The sequence below is a fragment of the Fistularia commersonii genome, chromosome 16, assembly GCF_037954325.1.
Source record: "Fistularia commersonii isolate RoL2024-O1a breed Wild chromosome 16, RoL_Fcom_v1.0, whole genome shotgun sequence".
NCBI lineage: Eukaryota > Metazoa > Chordata > Actinopteri > Syngnathiformes > Fistulariidae > Fistularia > Fistularia commersonii.
The window spans coordinates 1,026,297-1,047,500 of record NC_141299.1 but is presented as its reverse complement, the minus strand read 5'-3'; the positions used below and the strand labels follow the sequence as shown (position 1 = coordinate 1,047,500).

The following is a 21,204-nucleotide window of genomic DNA, read 5'->3' as shown; positions in this document are numbered from 1 at the left end:
GCTGCCTTTGAGGGGTTTTACGCCCACGCTTTATGGACTCTGTTCCAGGGAGGTGCTGATTTATTTTACAGCTCATTTCGGAGGCTGTAATTTGCAGGGCGGCTGCCCAGTCAGATGGAGGGGGCGGAGCCTCTCCCCCATCAGGGGGCGGAGCCTCCTGTCCCCCAAATAAATACATTTGTGTGTATTTAATTAGCACGCAGGCCATTTGTGTTAACGCCATTGTCCACCTTTCACAAAGACCACACTTGGTACTGTGTGTTTGTGTGTGTGTGTGTGTGTGTGTGTGTGTGTGTGTGTGTGTACTCAATTTGGACAATTTGATTTTTTTTTTAAAACCCTGAGAAAGAGGACACACTGGGAACGAGGACATTCGAGCGAGTGTGTGAATCCCGAGACGCCTTCAAAGGCCTCTTTTTCGAAGGCTAATATTCGGTTTTAGATGTCGGGGTCAGAATCTGGTTCTGGTTCAGCTGAGGGCAGAGGTGGAGGTAGGTGTAGGTTGACGTTAGGTTAAGGGGTGATGTAATGGCGACCCGACTCAGACGTAGAGACGGCACAAACGCACATGCATGAGCACATGGAAAGATGGGGTAAAACAGCAAAAGGGATGGATGAGCGGATCAAAAAAGAAGGGAAAAAAGAGGTTAAAAGAGGGCCAGAAAGTCGCTGAGTGATGTTTTATAGTTGTGAAACCATAATGGTCGGCTGGTCCTTCCCCTCGCCGCTCTCCCACGGCACATGTTTCAGATTATGGATTATGATGACATCCCCTCGCCATAAACGGGAGTAAAGATAAACAGCCCGACGTTAAATCCTAATGTGATTTACACCGCGCTACGAAACGTGCATATATATATGTGTGTGTGTGTGTGTATGTGTGTGTGTGTGTGTGTGTGTGTGTGTGTGTGTGTGTGTGTGTGTGTGTGTGTGTGTGTGTGTGTGTGTGTGTTAAATATATGCTGTTGACTTTAGTGACTTATCTTTATCCAGTTAGACTTAAACAGGAGATGCCGAACAACCTGGGATGGCTTATAGTCGGAGCTATGCTGCCCTCTAGTGGTAGCCTTTGGTACTGCACTGTGTTATTCCAGCTGCTGAAATGCTGATGTTCTCACACAACTTGTAACCGGATATCTTTTCTCCTTCTCTGTTTTAGGGACGACTTCGACGAGGAGGGGTTCTGCCAGCCCTACAGGGGCATCGCCTGCGCCCGCTTCGTCGGCAACCGCAGCATCTTCGTGGACTCGCTGCAGAGACAGGGCGAGCTGGAGACCCAGATCACGGGTGAGGAGGACCATCTACACTTCTTGCATTTCCTTATATGTGGATACCCAAGAGGAACAGTTGAGATGGAGAAGGTGGGGGAGGAGACAGGAGTTGAGGATGCGGAGGTCCTTCTTTAAGGTTGTTTAGAAAGCACATGTTAGGTGGTCTGGGGATGAAGTCACGCTGAGATTCTTTGGACATGGACAGAGGAGGAATGGAGAAGATCTGGGTTGAAGGATGGTAAGGTTGGAGGAAGACCAGGGAGGAGTTTCTCTGACCTCCAGGTCTGATTTTTCGCTGATTTTTATGAAAACAGTCTGTTGGCAGCCTGAACACTTAATACGGAAAACACACGTAAGGTGTGTGTGACTGTCAGGAGGTGTGTGTGACTGTCTAGAGGTGTGTGTGAGACTGTCTGAAGGTGTGTGTGACAGTCAGGAGGTGTTTGTGACTGTCTGAAAGTGTTGTGACTGCCTGAAGGTGTGTGTGACAGTCTGAACGTATGTGTGACTGCCTGAAGGTGTGTGTGTATGTATATGTGTGAGTTTGTAAATCGTAGTCTATTCTTCGATGCATAATGTGGTATAATTGTATGGTTTCTAAAGTGAATATTAATTAATTCAGTCTCACATCTACACCTGCAGTCAAGGTTGCGGCGGGGTGGAGTCTATCTCAGCTGTCATTGGGCGAGAGGCAGGATTCACCCTGGACCAATCACAGGGCCAATTATAAAGACATACAACTCCTCTTTCACTCATTCACTCATAATATAGAGGCATGCAACCATTCACCCTCACATTCAAACATCCTTTTGAGAAGAAGTCTTGCTGATGAGGGTGTCGGGTCCAAAGGAAACGCAGGTACATTTCTGATAAGTAGAAATGCAATTTACAGACCCGGAAGCTGCATTGCTATCATCTGAGTCACATAGTGTTGTGCTATGTTGCTAACACTGACTTAAACAGTAGACAGCAGACAATATAGGAACTACATTTTTATCTAAAAAAAAAAAGGGAGTTCATGATTTATTTCATGGGCTGGATCGGACCCCTTGGCGGGCCGGTACCGGCCTACAGGCCAATGTTTGACAACCCTACTATAAAGCAATAAAACCACTTCATCACAGGGGTATAATAAAGAAACATACAACCATTCACACATTCTGACAGTTCAGGGTCTCTACTCAACCTCCTGCATGTGTTGGGACTGTAGGAGAACATGTAGACTCCAGAGAGAACCTGGGAATAGAACCAGGGATCTTCTACCCATTGGTCCTCCCTGAGTAGTTATGGTTTTGTCCCTGGTTCCCAGCCGCCTTCACCATGATCGGGACGTCCAACCACCTGTCTGACCGCTGCTCCCAGTTCGCCATCCCCTCGCTCTGCCACTTCGCCTTTCCCACCTGCGACCGAAGCACCGGCACCGACAAGGCGCGGGACCTGTGCAGGGACGAGTGCGAGATCCTGGAGAACGACCTGTGCAAGACGGAGTACATCATTGCCCGCTCCAACCCCCTCATCCTGAAGAGGCTCAAGCTGCCTAACTGCATGGACCTGGCGGCGCCCGACAGCCCAAAAGCCGCCAACTGCCTGCGGATCGGCATCCCCATGGCCGAGTCCATCAACAAGAGTAAGACACGTTCTCAAAATGGCTGGGAGGGGTATCTATGAATATGTCTGTATCTGTATCTATAACTGTGTCTATATCTATATGTGTGTGTGTGTGTGTATATGTATATATATAAATATATATTTATATATCATAACCATCATTCTTTGTATACATACTATATCTTTCTTATTGTATCCATTTCATTCTATATATATACATAAATACATAGAATATATATATATATATACAAATAATATACAGAATGAAATGGATGCAATATGCATACTGCATACAACATACACACGTTTATCTGTAAATAAATATATCTATATATCTATATGTATCTACATATATATTTTGCATCCATCTAATAACGGACATGTCATACTCCTCTCATTCTATATGTTTACATATATTATATACCCATCTTATTCTGTTTGTTTCATATAATACCCATAATACCCTTATCCAATATTTATATACACATTCATCTCATTTTGTACATATGCATAAAATATACCATACGTATATACATAACTCATTCTACACATATATGTATTTAAATCCATAACATTCTATATCTATCTATGAAGTATCATATATATATGTATGTATGGATATATGTATGTATGTATATTTTTATCTATATACATATACCCGTACATAATTATCATAAGATATATAATACAAGATAGTACTCTCATCATATATGTATATATATATATATATATATATACGTAATACACATGCTATTCAGTACACATATTTTATATCCATTTAATAGCGAAGATATATTTTATACAAACTTCATAAAATATGACATATGTATATATAAACACAGTGCATCCATCTCATTCACATTCTGCCTATGTTGATTCTATTCTGTTCATTTTAGGTGTTATCTGCACCTTTATAGTGTGACAATGCATGTATCATTCCATCCATCCCACCAGTGAAGACCTCCCTCTCCCCTTCCAGATCACAAGTGCTTTAACAGCAGTGGTTCTGAGTACCGCGGCACGGTCAGTGTGACCCGCTCGGGGCGCCAGTGTCAGCCGTGGAACTCACAGTACCCCCACAGCCACACCTACCTGGCCGTCCGCTACCCCGAGCTCAACGGCGGGCACTCCTACTGCCGTAACCCGGGCAACAAGCATCAGGGCCCCTGGTGCTTCACGCTGGACGAGGGGGTTCAGATGGAGCTCTGTGACATCCCAGTCTGCGGTGAGTCGCCCTGCCAGATCAACATGCTAAAATGCTAAGCTAGACGCTTCGACTAACTTACATTAGCTTTCAACCATCCATCCATCCATCCATCCATCCGTGTACAAAAGACCTCAACTCTCCAGTAATCATATTTTTGATAGATTGTGAGTCGTATCAAGAATAAATCTAGAATGTTGCTCCTCTTCAGTAGACCACAAGGACAAGCCCAGCAGCGGCAACATGGAGATCCTGTACATCCTGGTCCCGAGCGTGGCCATCCCCCTGGCCATCGCTTTGCTCTTCTTCTTCATCTGTGTGTGCCGCAACAACCAGAAGTCAGCCAGGCCGCCGGCGCCGCGCCAGCCCAAGCCCGTCCGCGGCCAGAACGTGGAGATGTCCATGCTGGCCACGGCGTACAAACCCAAGGTAGGTCCCGAGATCAAGGTCCAGCCCGGAGTCTGCACCGCTGTGATCAGATCCTCATGCTACAAGATCTGACAGGGGTTTTTATTCACCTCTCAACCCGTTTCCGTGGCGACCCATTCACCTTAACATTGAAGCCTATGCATAAACGACAACGACCGTCCGCCGCTTCTCTACTCAAATACTCAAGTCACCAGGACTGGGGTCACACTTACACACACACACACACACACACACACATGGGCTGTCGTGCAGTGTTCCTGTCTTGGCAGGCTGCAAAAGGAGTCAAAACACAGCAGAGCTCGGTGTGTGTGTGTGTGTGTGTGTGTGTGTGTGTGTGTGAGTGTGTGTGTGTGTGTGTGTGTGTGTGTGTCACCCTGGATACCTCACACTGTGTTTAGTGTGCATGCATGTGTGTGTGTGTGTGTGTGTGGACATGACCTGTCTCAGAGAATGTCTCGTATCTTTTTCATCAGAGCCTAGCAGCTCTAGGAATGTTCTCCTGCAGCTCTTTTCCGCTATGTTTGTTTCCCCACCCTCTCTCCCTCTTTTTCCACATCTCTCCTTCACACTCCTCCTCCCAACCCCCCCGCCACCACCGAATCCATCCTCCCCCCTGGTTGCCCCTCGGACCCCTGAAAAAGCACTGACTCGTTTTTTTAATCTTCACCCTCGCCGTCACTCTTCCCCCCTTCCCTCCCCTCCTCCTGCAGTCGTACAGTTCCTCCAGCGGGGATCATCTTTCTCCTAATGGTCCTCCACCCTGTGCCAGATGTGTTTGTCTTTTGTGATGCTGGAGCTGCTGGTTATGGAGGGGAAGACGGTCATCTAGACGGCGTGTCTCCTGGTGCAAACTTTAGTTGACATTCAAGGTGACGGGTGTCAGGTTACCGTGCAGATGCGACCGCAAAGTGTAATGCAAGCGTCAGGGACCGTTAATACCTGTTTTTTATTATTATTATTTTTGTTTAAAAGGTCCTCGCCACATTTCCGATGACCTTGCGTCTGGGAATCGAATTTACCATTACATTCAGACAGGGGTGTCAAACTCATTTTCGGCAAGGGCCACATCAGCATAACGGTTGCCCTCAAAGAGCCACATGGAACGCTAACAGTATAAATGGAACCAAATGTAATGTAAAATAAATGTAACTACTCTTTAATGTTAAATAACTCATTCAATTCCAAAATTTTACTTAGGCATTTGCATGGATGCAAAAAAACGATGTTTACTAGCTGTTCTGTTGCAAAGCTAGCTTCCAGTGCTGCAGTGTTTTTGGTTGCGACTTTTATGAACACATTCTGCTGCCGTCATAGTTTTTAATGGCTTTTAAATCTCGGACGATTTGTTGTTTTTCAGGTAGGCTAACTTTGGCATACTTAGCTCCATGTTTGGTGTCTAAATACCGACGTAGATTGTACTCTTTGACAACCGACGCTGCCTCATAACACAAAAGACATAGCGCTTTTTCTCCTTGAAGCACAAACCTTCCCATCTTTCTAGAAACAGCTTCCAGTCTGCATCAACTTTTCTCCTCCTGGATATTTAGGGATTGTATTTCTAAATCCCAATAATTGAAAATGGCATTAATACATTGGATACACTGCAATCTAATGTCGGGAAGCCGTCACACAGGTAACCTGATCGGCATGAATTGTAGGATATGTATTTTATACTCAATGCACGTGTATGACTTATTTATTTTCAGACAATAAGACCTTTTAAGACATTCTTGTTGGCTACAGAAAATGCCCCCCCCCCCCCACTGAGGGAGAACTTTTGTTTGTGAGACTTCTTTGCCCCTGTGTTTTTGAGTTTTTGAGGACACCTCCAGGACCACACAATCATCGTGCTGAAAAATAGGGATCTCTGACATCAGTCCTATTACGAATCCTTAAGACGTTCTCGTGGGCCACAGAAAATGATGTGTCAGGCCACATTTGACCCGCGGGCCTTGAGTTTGACACATGTATTCGGAGGCCCAGACATGTCAGGGTTTGCTGATGATGACATATTTTAAATGTATTTTAAACATTTTGGAAAACAGCCAGACAGGCTCAGTTATCTTATATATATCTCAGTGGTTGTATTACGTATTATATCTTAAATCTTGATTTCAATGGAAGGAGGATGCTGCCCCTGGAGCTGAGACTTGGTGTTACATCTATGCATCTATGCAATTACTCAATAATAGATAGATCGAGAGATCGATGCAATGCACTAGTTTATTAATCATGATCATATATCATTCTGTGTGTATCTATTTTATATATATATATATATATATATATATACACACACAGAATGAGATTCATTATTCACACAAATCCATGAAGACGATTATATGGAATAATAAATGATACTTTTCTGCTACATGAAATAAGATACCACTGTTATTGAGCTAAACTTCTCGCTTTATCAAACCTGACGTGGTAGAGTTCTATCATCCTGACTCTGCGGGTGTCTTCCCTCGCCTCCCCCCAGTCTTGGAGGAGGCGGGGTCACCCAGAGGTCGGCTCTGTGACGAAGCCCTCGAGAGGTACATGCGTGCACGCCATGTGGCGGCGAGAGGAGGATCTGAGGTTGGGCGTATGGAGCGAGGCCAATTCTTAAACAAAAACATATGCAAGTCTCATAACTTCAGTCCACCCCCAGCATTGCATGCACAGCGCCGCCACCTCCTGGGTTCCTCAGGAACTGCACAATTACGCACAAACACTGCATAGCTGCTTATACTTAGCTCAGTTCCTGCAGATTCACAATACCTGCCAGCTAACAGGCACATCTCAGGTGCTAGCTCCTGGATTATTTGTCATCTGCTGGTGTTGAATTAAGATAATTGTCTCCAAAGTGGTTCTTGTTTTACTTCATGTTGCAAACTTCATGGATATCATGTCATTATTGCCAGGCAGAAGGTCTCAAAGAAGACCAAAGAGAAGATTTATGGACGTAGTGAGAGACGATATGAGGGTAGTTGGTGTGAGAGGGGAGGATACAAAGAATAGGGTTAGATGGAGAAAGTTGATTCGCTGTGGCGACCCCTGAAGGGAAAAGCTGAAAGGAGAAGAAGAAGATTTGATAATATATCCAAGCTACCATATCAGCACTCGACTGTTGCATGTGACTTTCATCCACCCATCTATCCATACATCCAGTCATCCACCCAATCCATGACTCCACCCATCCATGCACGCATCTGTCCAGCCATCCATCCATTCATTCATCCATCCAACATCCATGCACACATCCATCCAACAATCCAAATATCCATTCATCTATGCATCCAGCTGGATCTGTCCTGGGAGTGGAGCTGGAGTCTGTTGTGCAGGTTTCAGAGAGGAGGATGATGAGGAAGCTCCTCAGCATCATGGCCAACATCCATCACCCCCTGCATGCCACCTTGATGTCCTGTTGGAGCTCTTTCAGTCGTAGACTGATACCACCAAAGAGCTCCACTGAATGCCACAGGAGGTCTTTCCTACCTGAGGCTATCAGACATTTTAATTCCTCTTCCCTCAGCCGCAGGGAATCTTCAATCTTTGTAGTTACTGCTAACAGCTAAGACAATTTATATTTCATTATATTTCTTATTCTTCCTCCTTTCCACCATTGTCTATTACTGTTATGTTTTCACTTGAAACTCTGGCACAACAATTTCCTTCGGGATTAATAAAGTTGTTCTCATCTCATCCATCCATCCATTCATCCAACCATCTGCCCAACCATCCATCCATCCATCCATGCACACATTCTGTCCAACCATCCATCCATCCATCCACCCACCCATGTACACATCCATCAATCCATCCATCCATTCATCCAGCCATCCATCCATCAATCCAACCACCCATTCACCCATCCTTCCATCCATCTAGGCACACATCTGTCCAACCATCCACGCATCCATCCAGTCAACAATCCATTCACTCATCCATCTATACATCCATGCACACATGTGTCCAACCATCCTCACATCCATCCATTCAACAATCCATTTATCCATTTATCCATCCAACCAACCATGCATGCACACATCCATCCATCATCCATCCATTGGAGTGGCCAAAGTGTGTGCAGCGTGGGTTTGTTGACCCTCTAGACAACAGTATTTCAAAAGTAAAGCACTTATTGCATTCAATGCCTGCTTTGTGATTTTGTCATAATTCTGTCTTAAATTCCTCAAAAACTCCCACAGACTAAACGGTTCTCATCGCTTGTATTTCTGCACACGCTCTGTTTTTACGATTTTCCCCCGCTCTCCCCGGAACGCTGTCATTCTGTCAGCCGAGCGCTTCGTACGCCGTTAGTGCTTCCGTGTTTTCCAACTTCCGAAAACCGATGGAATGGACGGAGGCGGAGAGCGATAACCATCAGCCGCCTCGTGTTTAACTTACATGCACATGTTCGCGCTCGCCCGAATCCGCTGTTGTGTCAGGCTCTTTGCCCGCTGTCCGTCAGAAACACCGGCGTTGGATTGATGGCGCCATTTCTTCCTTCTGTTCACGGCCAATATGAGTAAAATGGTCCGATTTAACAAAGTAAACAACTGTGTTTTTGTTCTGCCTTCCTCTTCTGCAGAGTAAGGCCAAAGAGCTTCCCCTGTCCGCCGTGCGCTTCATGGAGGAGCTGGGAGAATGCGCCCTGGGGAAGATCTACAAGGGTCACCTCTACCTGCCGGGAATGGACCAGGCTCAGCTGGTTGCCATCAAGACGCTGAAGGACGTCACCAGCGGGCAGCAGTGGAGCGACTTCCAGCAGGTCAGACACTCGTGAAAAAAGTCGGTTTGCTGAGCAATAAATTCAACTATGATCAAAACAGCAGCCAAGAGAAGACTGAGAAGGTCTGCCAGAAGAAATCCAGACCAACCAGCAGAGGGCTGCTGGACCCGGGCCTCTTTCTTTTCCCCCAAATTCACATAAAAACCAACTCAAACAAACACAGAAGTAAATCATTCTGTTGGCTTCTGCTTCTGCTGCTGGACAGAGAAGGAGATGTTATTCCTTCTCCCTCAGAGAAAGTGAAAAGTGTCAGTGAAAACATCTTGGAGAGAGAAAGCAGAATATACAGGAGTCTTCTTCTCCTCCTTTGGGCTGCTCCCTTCAGTGGTCGCCAGCGTGCATCTGACCATCCTCTCCTCTCGCACCAACTAGCTTCTCTCCATCCATCCCTCTCTGGACCTCCTGCCTGACAGTTCCAACCTCTCAACCACCTCCCATCTTCTCCTCCGTCCATGTCCAAGCCATCTCAGTCTGACTATCTCCTGAACATCTAACATGTGCAGTTCCGCTGATGGACACATTCTGTGGTCCACCTCTTCCCCACCCTCTCTGCTGCTTTTGACTACTCAAACTTCTCCACCTTCTTCATTTCTACTAGAATATACTTGTCAATACCAAATTGTCACCTGCAGGTGGAGACATAAGCACATGTGTGGGTTGGCTGACCAGTGGGCTACTGCAGGGGAAAGCAGTCTCTCAAAATTACAAAATATTTAATCAGATAGATTTAAAGATAACTCTTTCGCTCCACTTCTTTGCCCTTTCTAAGTCATTTAGATTCAACTCTGGGATCTTCATCACCTCCGTTTGCGTGTTCCATGTAGGAGGCCGCAGTGCTGGCGGAGCTCCAGCACACCAACGTTGTATGCTTGCTGGGCGTGGTGACCCAGGAGCAGCCGGTCTGCATGCTGTTTGAGTTCCTCCCCCAAGGGGACCTCCACGAGTTCCTCATCATGCGTTCGCCCCACTCTGACGTCGGCTGCAGCAGTGACGAGGACGGCACGGTGAAATCCAGCCTGGATCACGGGGACTTCTTGCACATGACCATTCAGGTAAGTGTGCAAGGGTCACTTCATGATGGTGAGCAGTTAGACCTCCAGTAAAGACGGTGCAAGAAGGCAAGAAGGTCCCTGGCTGGGTTCCGATGGGGAGCCTTTCTGTTTGGTGTCTCCAGGTTCTCCCCGTGTCTGGGTAGGGTTCCTCCGGTCCCTCCCCTCATTGCAATTTATTCCCTAAACCCTACTTTCCAGATACACCTGCATTTGAGGAGATTTTCGTGCGAGAAGATCACAACACCAGTGGCTGTCACAGCCGTTCAACTCACAGACAGGTTTGCCTAAAATAGCTCTTTCCTTTTGTTTTTGCTCCGTCCCAGGTGGCTGCTGGGATGGAGTACTTGGCCAGTCACTGCTACATTCACAAGGACCTTGCTGCGCGAAACATTCTAGTCGGGGAACAGCTCCATGTCAAGATCTCTGACCTTGGCCTCTCCAGGGAGATCTACTCCTCAGACTACTACTGCATCCAGCCTAAGACCCTGCTGCCCATTCGCTGGATGCCCCCCGAGTCCATCGCCTACGGGAAGTTCACCACAGACTCGGACATCTGGTCATTTGGCGTGGTGCTGTGGGAGATTTTCAGCTACGGGCTGCAGCCCTACTACGGCTTCTCCAACCAGGAGGTGATGGAGATGGTGAGAAAGAGGCAGTTGCTGCCATGTCCCGAGGACTGCCCGCCAAGGTAGGTGTACATTCCTCAGACAAATGTGAGCTTTGAGCTTCAGCGCTTCCAGGAATATAACTTTGTGAGCTTCTCATGTGTGTACCGACTAGCTGAGGGGCAGAAAACTCCAAAACGGTCGCTGTCAATCTGAAATACATTAAATTGCTAACATCCATCAGTTTTCGTAGCTATTATATGAGCATGGGTGGTGACGTCCTCCCGTCAGACACGACTGACAAACCGGTGTCTCCTAGATTCTATGGTATGATGACGGAGTGCTGGCAGGAGGGACCAGCCCGGCGACCACGATTTAAAGACATCCACTCCCGCCTGCGAGCCTGGGAGGGCCTGTCGTCTCACGCCAGCTCCAGTACACCCTCCGGTGGTGGAGGCAACGCCACCACCCAGACCACCTCTTTGAGCGCCAGCCCTGTCAGCAACCTGAGCAATCCTCGCTACGCGGCCGCGGCGGGGTACCTCTACCCGGCACAGGCCATCCCCGCCGGCCAGATGGCTCCGATCCCGGCGTGGACACCTATGGCCGTGCCTCAAAGTCACCAACGCTTTATCCCTGTCAATGGCTACCCAATCCCACCTGGATACGCGGCTTTCCCCGCCCACTTCCCGGCCCCGGCTCCGCCCACCAGGGTAATCCAACACCACCTGCCCCCTCCGAAGAGTCGCTCCCCGAGCAGCGCCAGTGGTTCCACCAGTACCGGTCACGTGAGCGGCGTTCCGTCCACAACGGGCTCCAACCATGACGCGAACACGCCACTCCTGTCTCACTGCATCATGCCGGGGAGCGGCGGGCCGGGCCAGGTGTACGGACAGCTATCGCAGAAGGGGGTCGGACCGATGGACCACACGTCGCAGACATCAGCGCTGCTGGCTGCTGATTCTGACGTACTGATGTACAACGACTCGGTCATCACCGCAGACCTGTAAGTCTACCGAAGGATGCTTCTTTCTTTGGACCCAGCTATGGGTCCCGCTTGCCCCTTGGTCCCGGGACAAGGTCCAAGACTGAAATGCTGGTCATGTAGAGACTCAATCAACAACCCCTGCGAGCATGTTGGGTCCGAGCAGGTGTGAGAATCAGTACCCAGACACCTCTGTTGTAACGCCTTACCATTTTTAAGCAAGTGTACTTCCTATCAAGGTTTTAGCAATACTGTGTTATTATTCTACCCATTTTGTGTAAATACGGTACATATGTTGTGAATGGATTTATATATTCAAGAGAACTTTTTTTTTTTAAACTTTTTAAGGTGGAAACGAAGCAAATCCTCCATTCCAGCCTTATGGACTCTAGTTTGTCAACAGGTTTTCTACATCGGCAACTCATTTGCTGGTGTACAAGTACAAAATGAAAATGGCCGGTACGGTTGAATAGTGCGCAGGTTCTGGCACGAGGTGCAGAGGTCATTTGGATTCTTGATTGTTTCGCCTTGGAGGTACTGGTTTTCCTCCGTCCCGGCCCCTTTGGACATGACACCTGAATGTTTATCGTGCAGCTTCAATGACTCTCACATCCGGATGTCCAGCCCGAGTGGAGGCGACCTCTGATTGGACATGAACCTTTCCCACCCACCAGTGCCTCTCTTGCAACGGTGCAGCCACCACCAGTGCCTTGTCTGACCTCTTAATTTCATCCCTCCGTGGTAGATATGCCGTGAATTGCTGGCCTAGAAGGATGACCGGCAAATCTGCAAATGAACGGACAAACACCAAACAGAACCCCTGGGAGCTCAATGTCGCTAACGCTAATTTCATTCCTCACACACCAACTCCTTTTGCATTTTAATATTGATTGACTTGATCTATTGATGGGATTTTATGGGGATTTTAAAATTTAAAGACAGGGCTTAATGTGTATGGGATCATCTCGTCGCCTCGGAGATAATAATGTAGAACAGATGGGGAGCGGTGACAGCCCAAAGCACTCATCAGACGTGGTACGCGTCCCTTCCCGGGATTGGTCGGCCCTTCAGGGAGTATAAAATACAATCCATCTTCTCACAGTCAAGGCAAGGCTGGAGCTAACTAGCTGTCTGGGGTGATTTACAGTACATATGATGGGAGGTAGTGCTGCTCTTCATCACTGAGCCACAAGCAGAGGCCATCGCCGCTCTTCCTGGACTCAGTCAGGAGGAGCTGGAGATGGTCACTCTTGCCCGTTTGGGTCGCGCTCCAATGATCCAGAAGGCGACGCCTTTACAGGATCTAGTGATTCTAAGATGCGAGACTCCAGTTTGGGGCGAGCAGACGAACAGACTCAAGTCGTCATGAGGGGTTTCGGGCAACAGATGGATTCTCGGCCCTGTAGGGACGAATTTTGGTCAATGCTTGATAAAGCTTGGTTTCTGTTATTGTGCGAATCTTAAAAGTTGGCAGTGCCGAAAAAGAAAGGGTCTGAGGTTTTGAGGGAGAATCGCAGGTCGCAAGTGGAGATGACAATCATTGGTTTGTAAAGTTATTCTTATGCGCTCGGTTCTGATGAGCTATCCGCGAATGGCTGCGCAGAAGGCAAAGAGGAACCCTCCGTCATGCCTGTTGGCTTGGACAATCCTCAAGAGAACGTCTCCCGCTTCCTCACTAGCTTTATTTTTTGTAGCTCCAGATTATTTAAATCGTACTCTTTCTCCCGCTTTCCTCTCCGTCATTATGAAAATGAAGCTACCTAGGCATCTGAGCTGGTGCACGTGATCCCCTGCCCCTCCCCGGCGTGTAATGTAGCGGCGCCGAAACCACTCGTACACAAGACTGTGAATTTAAATAACAATCAAGGTATTTTCTTTTCTCTTTTTTGGGGGTATTTGGCGAGGAGTAAAAGTCATTTTGTGCCTTTTTGGAGATCAGTGATTGTTCAGGAAGTTAACAGCCAACAAATGGATTTCGATGAGGTTTCCTGCTCCTGTCGAATCCACCGAGCGGGCCTTCTCTGTACGCTGTCTGGACATTTTTGCACAGAACTTTTTTTTTGTATTTCAAAAGTCATTTATTAAATGATTTTGTTTGGTTTACGCTGCAGTGACACCGTCATTTGTTTTTTTCTTGTCAATTTGAATCCTCTGGGATCCTCACAGATGAAATCACATCTTCCTCTTGTCCTTTAGGCTGCTCCCTTCAGGGTCACCACAGCTGATCATCTACCTCCATTTAACCCTCTCCTCACACACCAACTACCTTCCTGTCCCCTTCCCCGCCATCCATAAACATCCTCACTGGTCTTCCTCCATCTCAGTCTTTACCTCCACATGTCAGAACATCTGACATGTGGTGTCCTCTGACGAATGTGTTCCTGATCCTCTCCATCCTCCTCACTCCCAAAGAGGAACTTCCACATCTTCATCTCTGACTCCTGTTTCCTCTTCAGTGTCTCCAAACCAGACAAAATGGCTGCCCTTCACCTCCTCCGTCTCCACCTTTCCTTTCCTTCAAGTTGCTGCTCTTTTATCACCATCAAGAAACACCTATCAATAGCATACGGTTCCACAGAAGTTAGTCAACACTTCAATGTCTACTGGTTTTCATGTCCAGGTTCACCTCACTCCTCACTCCCAAAAAGAACCTCCACTCTTCATCACCAGCCCCTCCATCTCTGCTGCCTGTTGCCGTCACCTTCATCTTCTCCACCTTTTCTTTCATTCTTGCTGATGCTTTTACCACCCTGACACTTTCCCATTCCAACCTGCTTGCATACTTTTCTCCACCTCTTCTCCACACTCTCCATTGCTCTGGACTGTTGACCCTAAGTGCTTAAACTCCTCCACCTTCCTTATCTCCACCTCCCTGTAGCCTCAAGGTTCCACTCGGGTTCCTCTTGGGCTCCTCTCGTCCACAAACATGTATTTAGTCTTACTGGACCCAACCCTCATTCCTCTCCTCTTGAGGAGCATACCTCGACTTCTCCGCCATTCACTCCGTGCTCTCACGACAAATCACTATCTCATCTGCAAACATTGTCACCCATGGAGATTCCTGTCTCATCTCATCTGTCACCCTATCCATTACCATTTCCAAACAAGAGGGGGCTCAGAATAGATCCTTTAAGCCCTCCCACCCCAACCTGGAATACCTATGGTACACCTCGCTACTGCCACACAGAGGTCATACATGTCCTGCCGCTCCAGGGTCCAACAAGCAATGTCTCCATTTGTCCAGCAGGCGGTGCGAGTGGACATAAGATTCGTCCATCAGTAAGAAAGAGTCACAGCATCCCCTGTGTGAAGCCTGAATTCCAAGAATGTGATTGACATTAATTGGATGGAAGAGTTTGGAACTTAGCAACTGTGTGGTGTAACTTTTACCTTCTCAGGTGAATGTCTCATATCAAGGATTCAGAGTCTTCTTGGAAGACGGGATGGAGGTATCGCCTTGTCTACCTTCTCTGTGGAGCAGCTGTCAACCCTTCAGATATTTAGGAGAAAGCTGCAAAGCACTTTTTTGAAATCTTGGCAAGTGACCTCCTTCTTGTGACCCTCCAGCCTGTAATGGGGCTGTGGAGCGTTTCCAAAACAGGGGAAGAAGATAGACATAGTTTTCTTTATGGGACGAAAGCAGAGCGTTCCAGGTAGAAGCTCTTCAAATGGTTTTAATTTGCGGCATAAATCAGGTGCTGCATCATTTGAGGAAACATGGACCTTCTTTCCCATGAAGCTTTCATGAAGACAGCGGAGGGGAGCGTCGGGATCCCCGCTTGATTGCTACCAGTTGTGGAATTCGTCTTCAACTGATCCAAACAATAGAGCGGGCTTTGGGAGAAGAGATGTTCAGAGGCCTTCGGCATAAAAAACAAATATGATGATGAAGTCAGGATGGCAGCTTCTCAGAACCCAAGCAACATCGATGCAGACGAAAGGAACGCCTAGAAAAAGCAGATGCCTGTTTGAGATCCAAAACTCTGGAGTCCATTTTTTGAGGCCTTTGAGGTCAAACTGATTTTGGTCCGGGGGCCACATACGGCCAAATTTGATGTCAAGGGGACTGGACCAGTAAAATCATACCGTAATTACCAAGAAGTAACAGGAAGTCCAAATTTTTCCTTTGATTTAGTGTAAAGGACAAAAGGTAAATGATAACACATTTTGATAGTCTATGAACTGTTTCTTGACAAAAATGCATGACAAACAACCTGAGATTCATGGAGAAAAGTAAGTGCAGTTTCAACAAAACTATGCCTCAGTTCTGTCTTCTCAGTTCTCCGTGCATTTTATTTTATTTTTCGACAACAACACCTTGCTGATGAAGGTGTCGGGTCCAACAGAAAAGCAGGTAAATGTCTAACAATAAGTAAAAATGCCATTTACAGACCCGGAACCCACATTGCTGCCATCGGCTGTAAGTTGTGAGTCACATGGTGTTGTGCCATGTTGCAAACACTGACTAAAACAGTGCGCTCCTAGCAGACAATATAGGAACTGCATTTTTATTTTTAAAAAGTAGTTCATGAGTTTTATGGGTTTTTTTTTACCCTGGACCGACTTGGACCCCCTGGCGTGCCGGTACCGGCCCACAGGCCGTATGTTTGACACCCCTAGGTTAGAGCTTCCTGCTCGCAGTCAGAGGCTTCCCACCGCTTTCCTCTGTGTGGAGTCTTCGCGTTCTCCCCGTGTCTATGTTGGGTTCCTCACACAGTCCAGTTTAGAAGAACCTAAATTGTCCAGATGTGTGAATGTGAGTGAATTGTTGCAACAGATGGATAATCTAATTATCTAATCCAGTGTTTCCCGTGGAAATATCCCCACTTTCACTTGATTGGTCCAAAAATGTATTCAACACAAATAATGTGTGTTGGTACATTGATCTACGTGAGCAGCATGCAGTAACTGTCAGAACAATGAAATGCTCTTCCACTAGATGGCAACAGCGAGTGAATGAACCTGTGTGTCTCCTCGCTGCTGCTCAAACAGCAGAGGAATTAGTGATGCTTCTAGCGAGATTATCCATCTGTTTATCTATGTGTGAGATACATCACACATAGATACCGTCATACTATTGAGCGCACCTGAATATGAGCCGCACTGTTAAAAATAACTAAATACTGTTCATATTTATGATAATGTTTACACTACCCATTTATTGTCAATACAAATTGAAATGCACTGTGGACAGCAAAGTAAAAATTTCAATGTACAGAGAAACCCGTTTCCACACTGTAAATATGACAATGAATCTTGAAAAGCTTTCTATCTGCCAGCACCTTTATTAGCAACCAGCTCATAAAATTAGCATCAAAATACCATCCCACCCCCAACTCTTCTGCACCATTAGCTTCCCGAGCGCCACAGAACACACACACAACAGTGCCTGTAACAAGGGTAATGAAAAAAATGAATGATAAATAACACAAGGAAAAGTCCATCCATCCATTTTCTATCCCTACTTTGTCCTACGCCAGCTAATTGCAATCTTGGTCTTCCTCCTGCATACTAAAACCATTAAAATCGTCTTTATCTGTGTCAGAATTGAACAGCCTCGGAATTTCACTGTGATTTCATCGGTCCAATGCGACGAGGCCCCCCTAAAATCCATAGTCGCAGTGTTCAAAGCATGTGAAAAAAGTAGCTGCTTAGTGTCCGGAAGTAACGGTATTTTAAAAGCAAAAGTACTCAATGAAGAACATTCTGACCCAACTGAGCCGACTCTGTGGTATGCGGGGAAAAGCTGGTTCCAAACTAATTTAAACGCCATCTCCAAACTAAACACCCCTCACTTCAAGATAAGAACATGGACTATTTTGTTCATGTGTGTAAACAGACTGAGAAACAGGCAGCGTTGTTGAAGAAAACCACCGAGACGAGCAAGAAAGCTCTGAAAGCTTGCTACAAAGTTGCTGAGGTCATTGCTAAATCCAAACAGATATTAATACTACATTTCTGCAAAACCATCGTAGAAGCACTACTCGGCCCTGACACTGTTAAAGAAATAGCCCAAGAATACAGGTTCATTTGATTTGATTAAAAATACATTTATTTGGTGGTGTGATAATTCTAATGAAGGCTGGAAAACACTATTGATCTAATTCAACAAAGACATTCAAAACAGAAACTATCCTGAATCTCTGCTTCACTTCAAACGTTAAATCACGATTGTTTGATCGTCCATCTGGAGTGGTGTTACTATGACAATGGCATTCAGTCAACGGATTGAAATTCTTTTTACCGTATTTTGCGGACCATAAGGTGCAAAGCATTATAAAGCGCAATATTTGTTGTAATTCAGCAAGATATAATTAGTTATCTAACATTTTCTGACATTGGAACACATATTCAACCAAGGGCTGAAGTGGGAACAGTCAGACAAATGATCGAGTGGAATGGCTTGGTCGCTTACCAAAGTCGTACAGAAACAATTTGACAGATGATGAGCGCAGTGTACCACATAAAATTAAAAAAGGTCAGTAAGCACAACAAGAATTCATACGTAAGGTGCACCCATGATTTTTGAGAAGGTTGAAGGATTTCAAGTGCCTCTTATAGAGCAAAAAATTCGGTAAAACATCAAAAAATGATCCAAGATCGAGTTGAAATAAATGCAGATTGAATTAAAGGGGAGTCAAGGTGACATCCATTATCAACAAGGGATTAAGGCAGCGACCGAAGGTGGAGGACGAGGGAGACCAAGATATGGTTTCAAGTGCTTCCTGCTCTTGGAGGATGGCGGGAGCCTCCAACAAACCCTCAATTGTCGGGGGAATATGAGCCGTCGTCATTGAGGGTCGGACAGGTGCTTGACCTCTGCTGCTCGGGGAGGAGAGGTGAAGCCCTTGACCGGCCCCAAGCCAACCGTCACTTCCTGGTTCCTCCCCTGGGGGTGCAATGAAAGAGATGGGAATTAAGTCGACTTCAAGCAAGCCCGCAGCTGCCGGCTACACGCTAATTATTTTTATGTGGAGAATCTCATTAGGGCCTGAGTACAGAGAGTGGAGATGCAGGAGCCTGAGGTCTTCCTGAGGAGCCGTCTCCTTCTCCCTGGCAGTTACAGTCGGGCTCCTGCTCCTGGATCCTCATTAAATGATAAAATTTGTCATGTATTATTTAGCAGCCGCAGGACACGCTCTCTATTTCAGGGGTTTTGACATATGCCACGTTTTAACCCCCCCTCCTATACCAAAACTCAAATTCTTGAGGTTGGTGCCTCACAGCAAGAATCTCCGTAGGTTTAGTTCCTACAGGGTACCTTTCTGTGTCGGGTCTCGGGTTCCTCTCGTTATATTTGAGCTGTGAATGAGAGGGTGAATTGTTGCATGCCTCTATATGTGGTTCTAATCGATCCAGGTGGAACCCAATCTTCTCATCCAAAGTGAGCTCCACCCCCTCCCAAGAACCTCAATGCAGTCATCGATGATGAAGGAATGAGTGAATGAATGGTTGTTGCAGATCCCAGCCATGGACGAACCACAATGCTGGTGTCTGTTGACGGACCTTAAACTTCATGCTCTGATCTTCATTCCTTCATTCATCTACAACGCTTGTCCTGCAGTCAGGGTCTCGGGAGGAGAGTGGACCTTCTCCATCATCAGCCTCCCGCCATCACCTCTATGGTGTAATCCCCTGAGAGTCCACACAGTCCTCTTTCAATTCAACAGTATCTCTTAACCCTGGAGCCCCCGCCCACCACCTTCTCTACCTTCTCTTCTGGATCCATTCGGACCCCCCTCCTCCTCGATCCATAATCCATCCATCTTTGTGCTGGAATGGGGGTTTAATGGTTTCCATCTGTTTGCGTCGGGGCTCCAAGTTGAAGGCCCGCCACTCTTCGTCCAACCCCCCTTCCTTCTCCTCTTCAGCTCCCTTCCAACAAAAGTCTGGTTCCACTCAACCCTAAAGTCTGAGATCTCCCCTCCAAGCTGGGGGGCCCCTCCTAGCCCCAGGGCGGTGGACCCCCAGAGATTCTGGGCAACTTGAATACGAACGGATGAGTCTATTAATCGCGTACCCAACGGTTACCCAGCGTAACCCTGCAAGAAATGCGTGGATTTATGTCCCTATATGACATACAAATGAATGAGTGAATAGGGGTATGTGTCCTTATGACATGTGAATGAATGGGTGAATGGTTGCATGTCTCTATTTGACATGAATGAGAGGGTGAATGGATTTAAGCAAAGACAAGGATCGCTCTCCTCCCCCAAATGACTTTCTAAGTTCCGTCCATTGTTGGAAAGAGGAGGTTCTCGGCTTCTGAAACATCAATATTATCCTTGTACTCCAACTGTTCGGCCCAATACGTCTCATTATTTCACGACTTTGAGAACAAGGCCTCCAAAGAAAGTGTCCCAGTTCACTACTACTTGCCGTCATGCCTTTGTGAGCCTGCAGTTTCAATTGAACCACCTCATCCGCTGTTTTCCTTTTTTTTTCTTAATCTTTTGCTTTCACGGTCAAGTTGAATAACGTCACCCCAAAGCCAAGAACAAAAAGTCCAAATTTGCCACCTCACTTGGGGCCCCAAAAAAAAGCCCCAAATTTCCTTGCAACCTCCTCAATCCTTTTTCCTTTAGGTGTGTCACAAGCAACACAGCCTCCTAATTTTTATGCCACAGAGACATTCAGACATTTTTTGACTGTTTTTTTGCATTACAAAAAATTCATAAATTAATAACTTGGACATAAGAGGATAGATTATCTTTCCAAATATTAAGACATATAATTTCAGTAATTATCATAATAGTTGGCTGAATATTGTCATCTGAGTTATGTATCTTCATCATAAATTATTTGTAAATTTAACACCAGCTTGTTAATACCTAGCAAGAGATATACAAGCATTCACACACAAAATTATAATAACAGAGTGGCAATAAAGTGCACTCCTACCTTAAACTTTTTCTTTTCCTTTGGGCTTTTCCCTTCAAGGGTCTCCACAGCAAATCAACCTTCTCCATCTAATCCTATTCTCTGTATGCTCCTCTCTCACACCAACTAACTTATCCTCTTACTTTGTCCATACATCTTCTCTTTGGTCTTCCTCTAGACTTCCTGCCTAGTAGGTCCACCTTCAGCAACCTTCCACCCAGATCTTCACCATGGTTTTGGACATGAGTAGAGGGGTGTTACTGTCCAAACCTTCCGAGTCATCATTTTTGTCTAGACATACATGTCCTGCACCTCTGTGAAAAATTCTGCTTTTCCCTTGGTATTCCTCTAGACCTCTTGCCTGGGAGCTGAACTATCCCAAATCATCTCCAT

General features: G+C 46.3%; 1 protein-coding gene across 1 annotated transcript in view; it reads left to right on the top strand.

Moving 5' to 3' along the window:
- Positions 1-14,034, top strand: part of ror1 (receptor tyrosine kinase-like orphan receptor 1) — a 143,746-nt gene extending 129,712 nt beyond the window's left edge. Inside the window, exons 5-12 of the mRNA XM_086162370.1 lie at positions 1,160-1,287; positions 2,581-2,898; positions 3,859-4,104; positions 4,298-4,512; positions 9,089-9,268; positions 10,114-10,341; positions 10,665-11,029; positions 11,266-14,034. Of these exons, the coding sequence (XP_086018496.1) occupies positions 1,160-1,287; positions 2,581-2,898; positions 3,859-4,104; positions 4,298-4,512; positions 9,089-9,268; positions 10,114-10,341; positions 10,665-11,029; positions 11,266-11,956 (2,371 nt within the window). The 3' untranslated portion in view covers positions 11,957-14,034. The remainder of the gene's footprint in view (positions 1-1,159; positions 1,288-2,580; positions 2,899-3,858; positions 4,105-4,297; positions 4,513-9,088; positions 9,269-10,113; positions 10,342-10,664; positions 11,030-11,265) is intronic.
- The last annotated feature ends 7,170 nt before the right edge of the window (positions 14,035-21,204 follow it).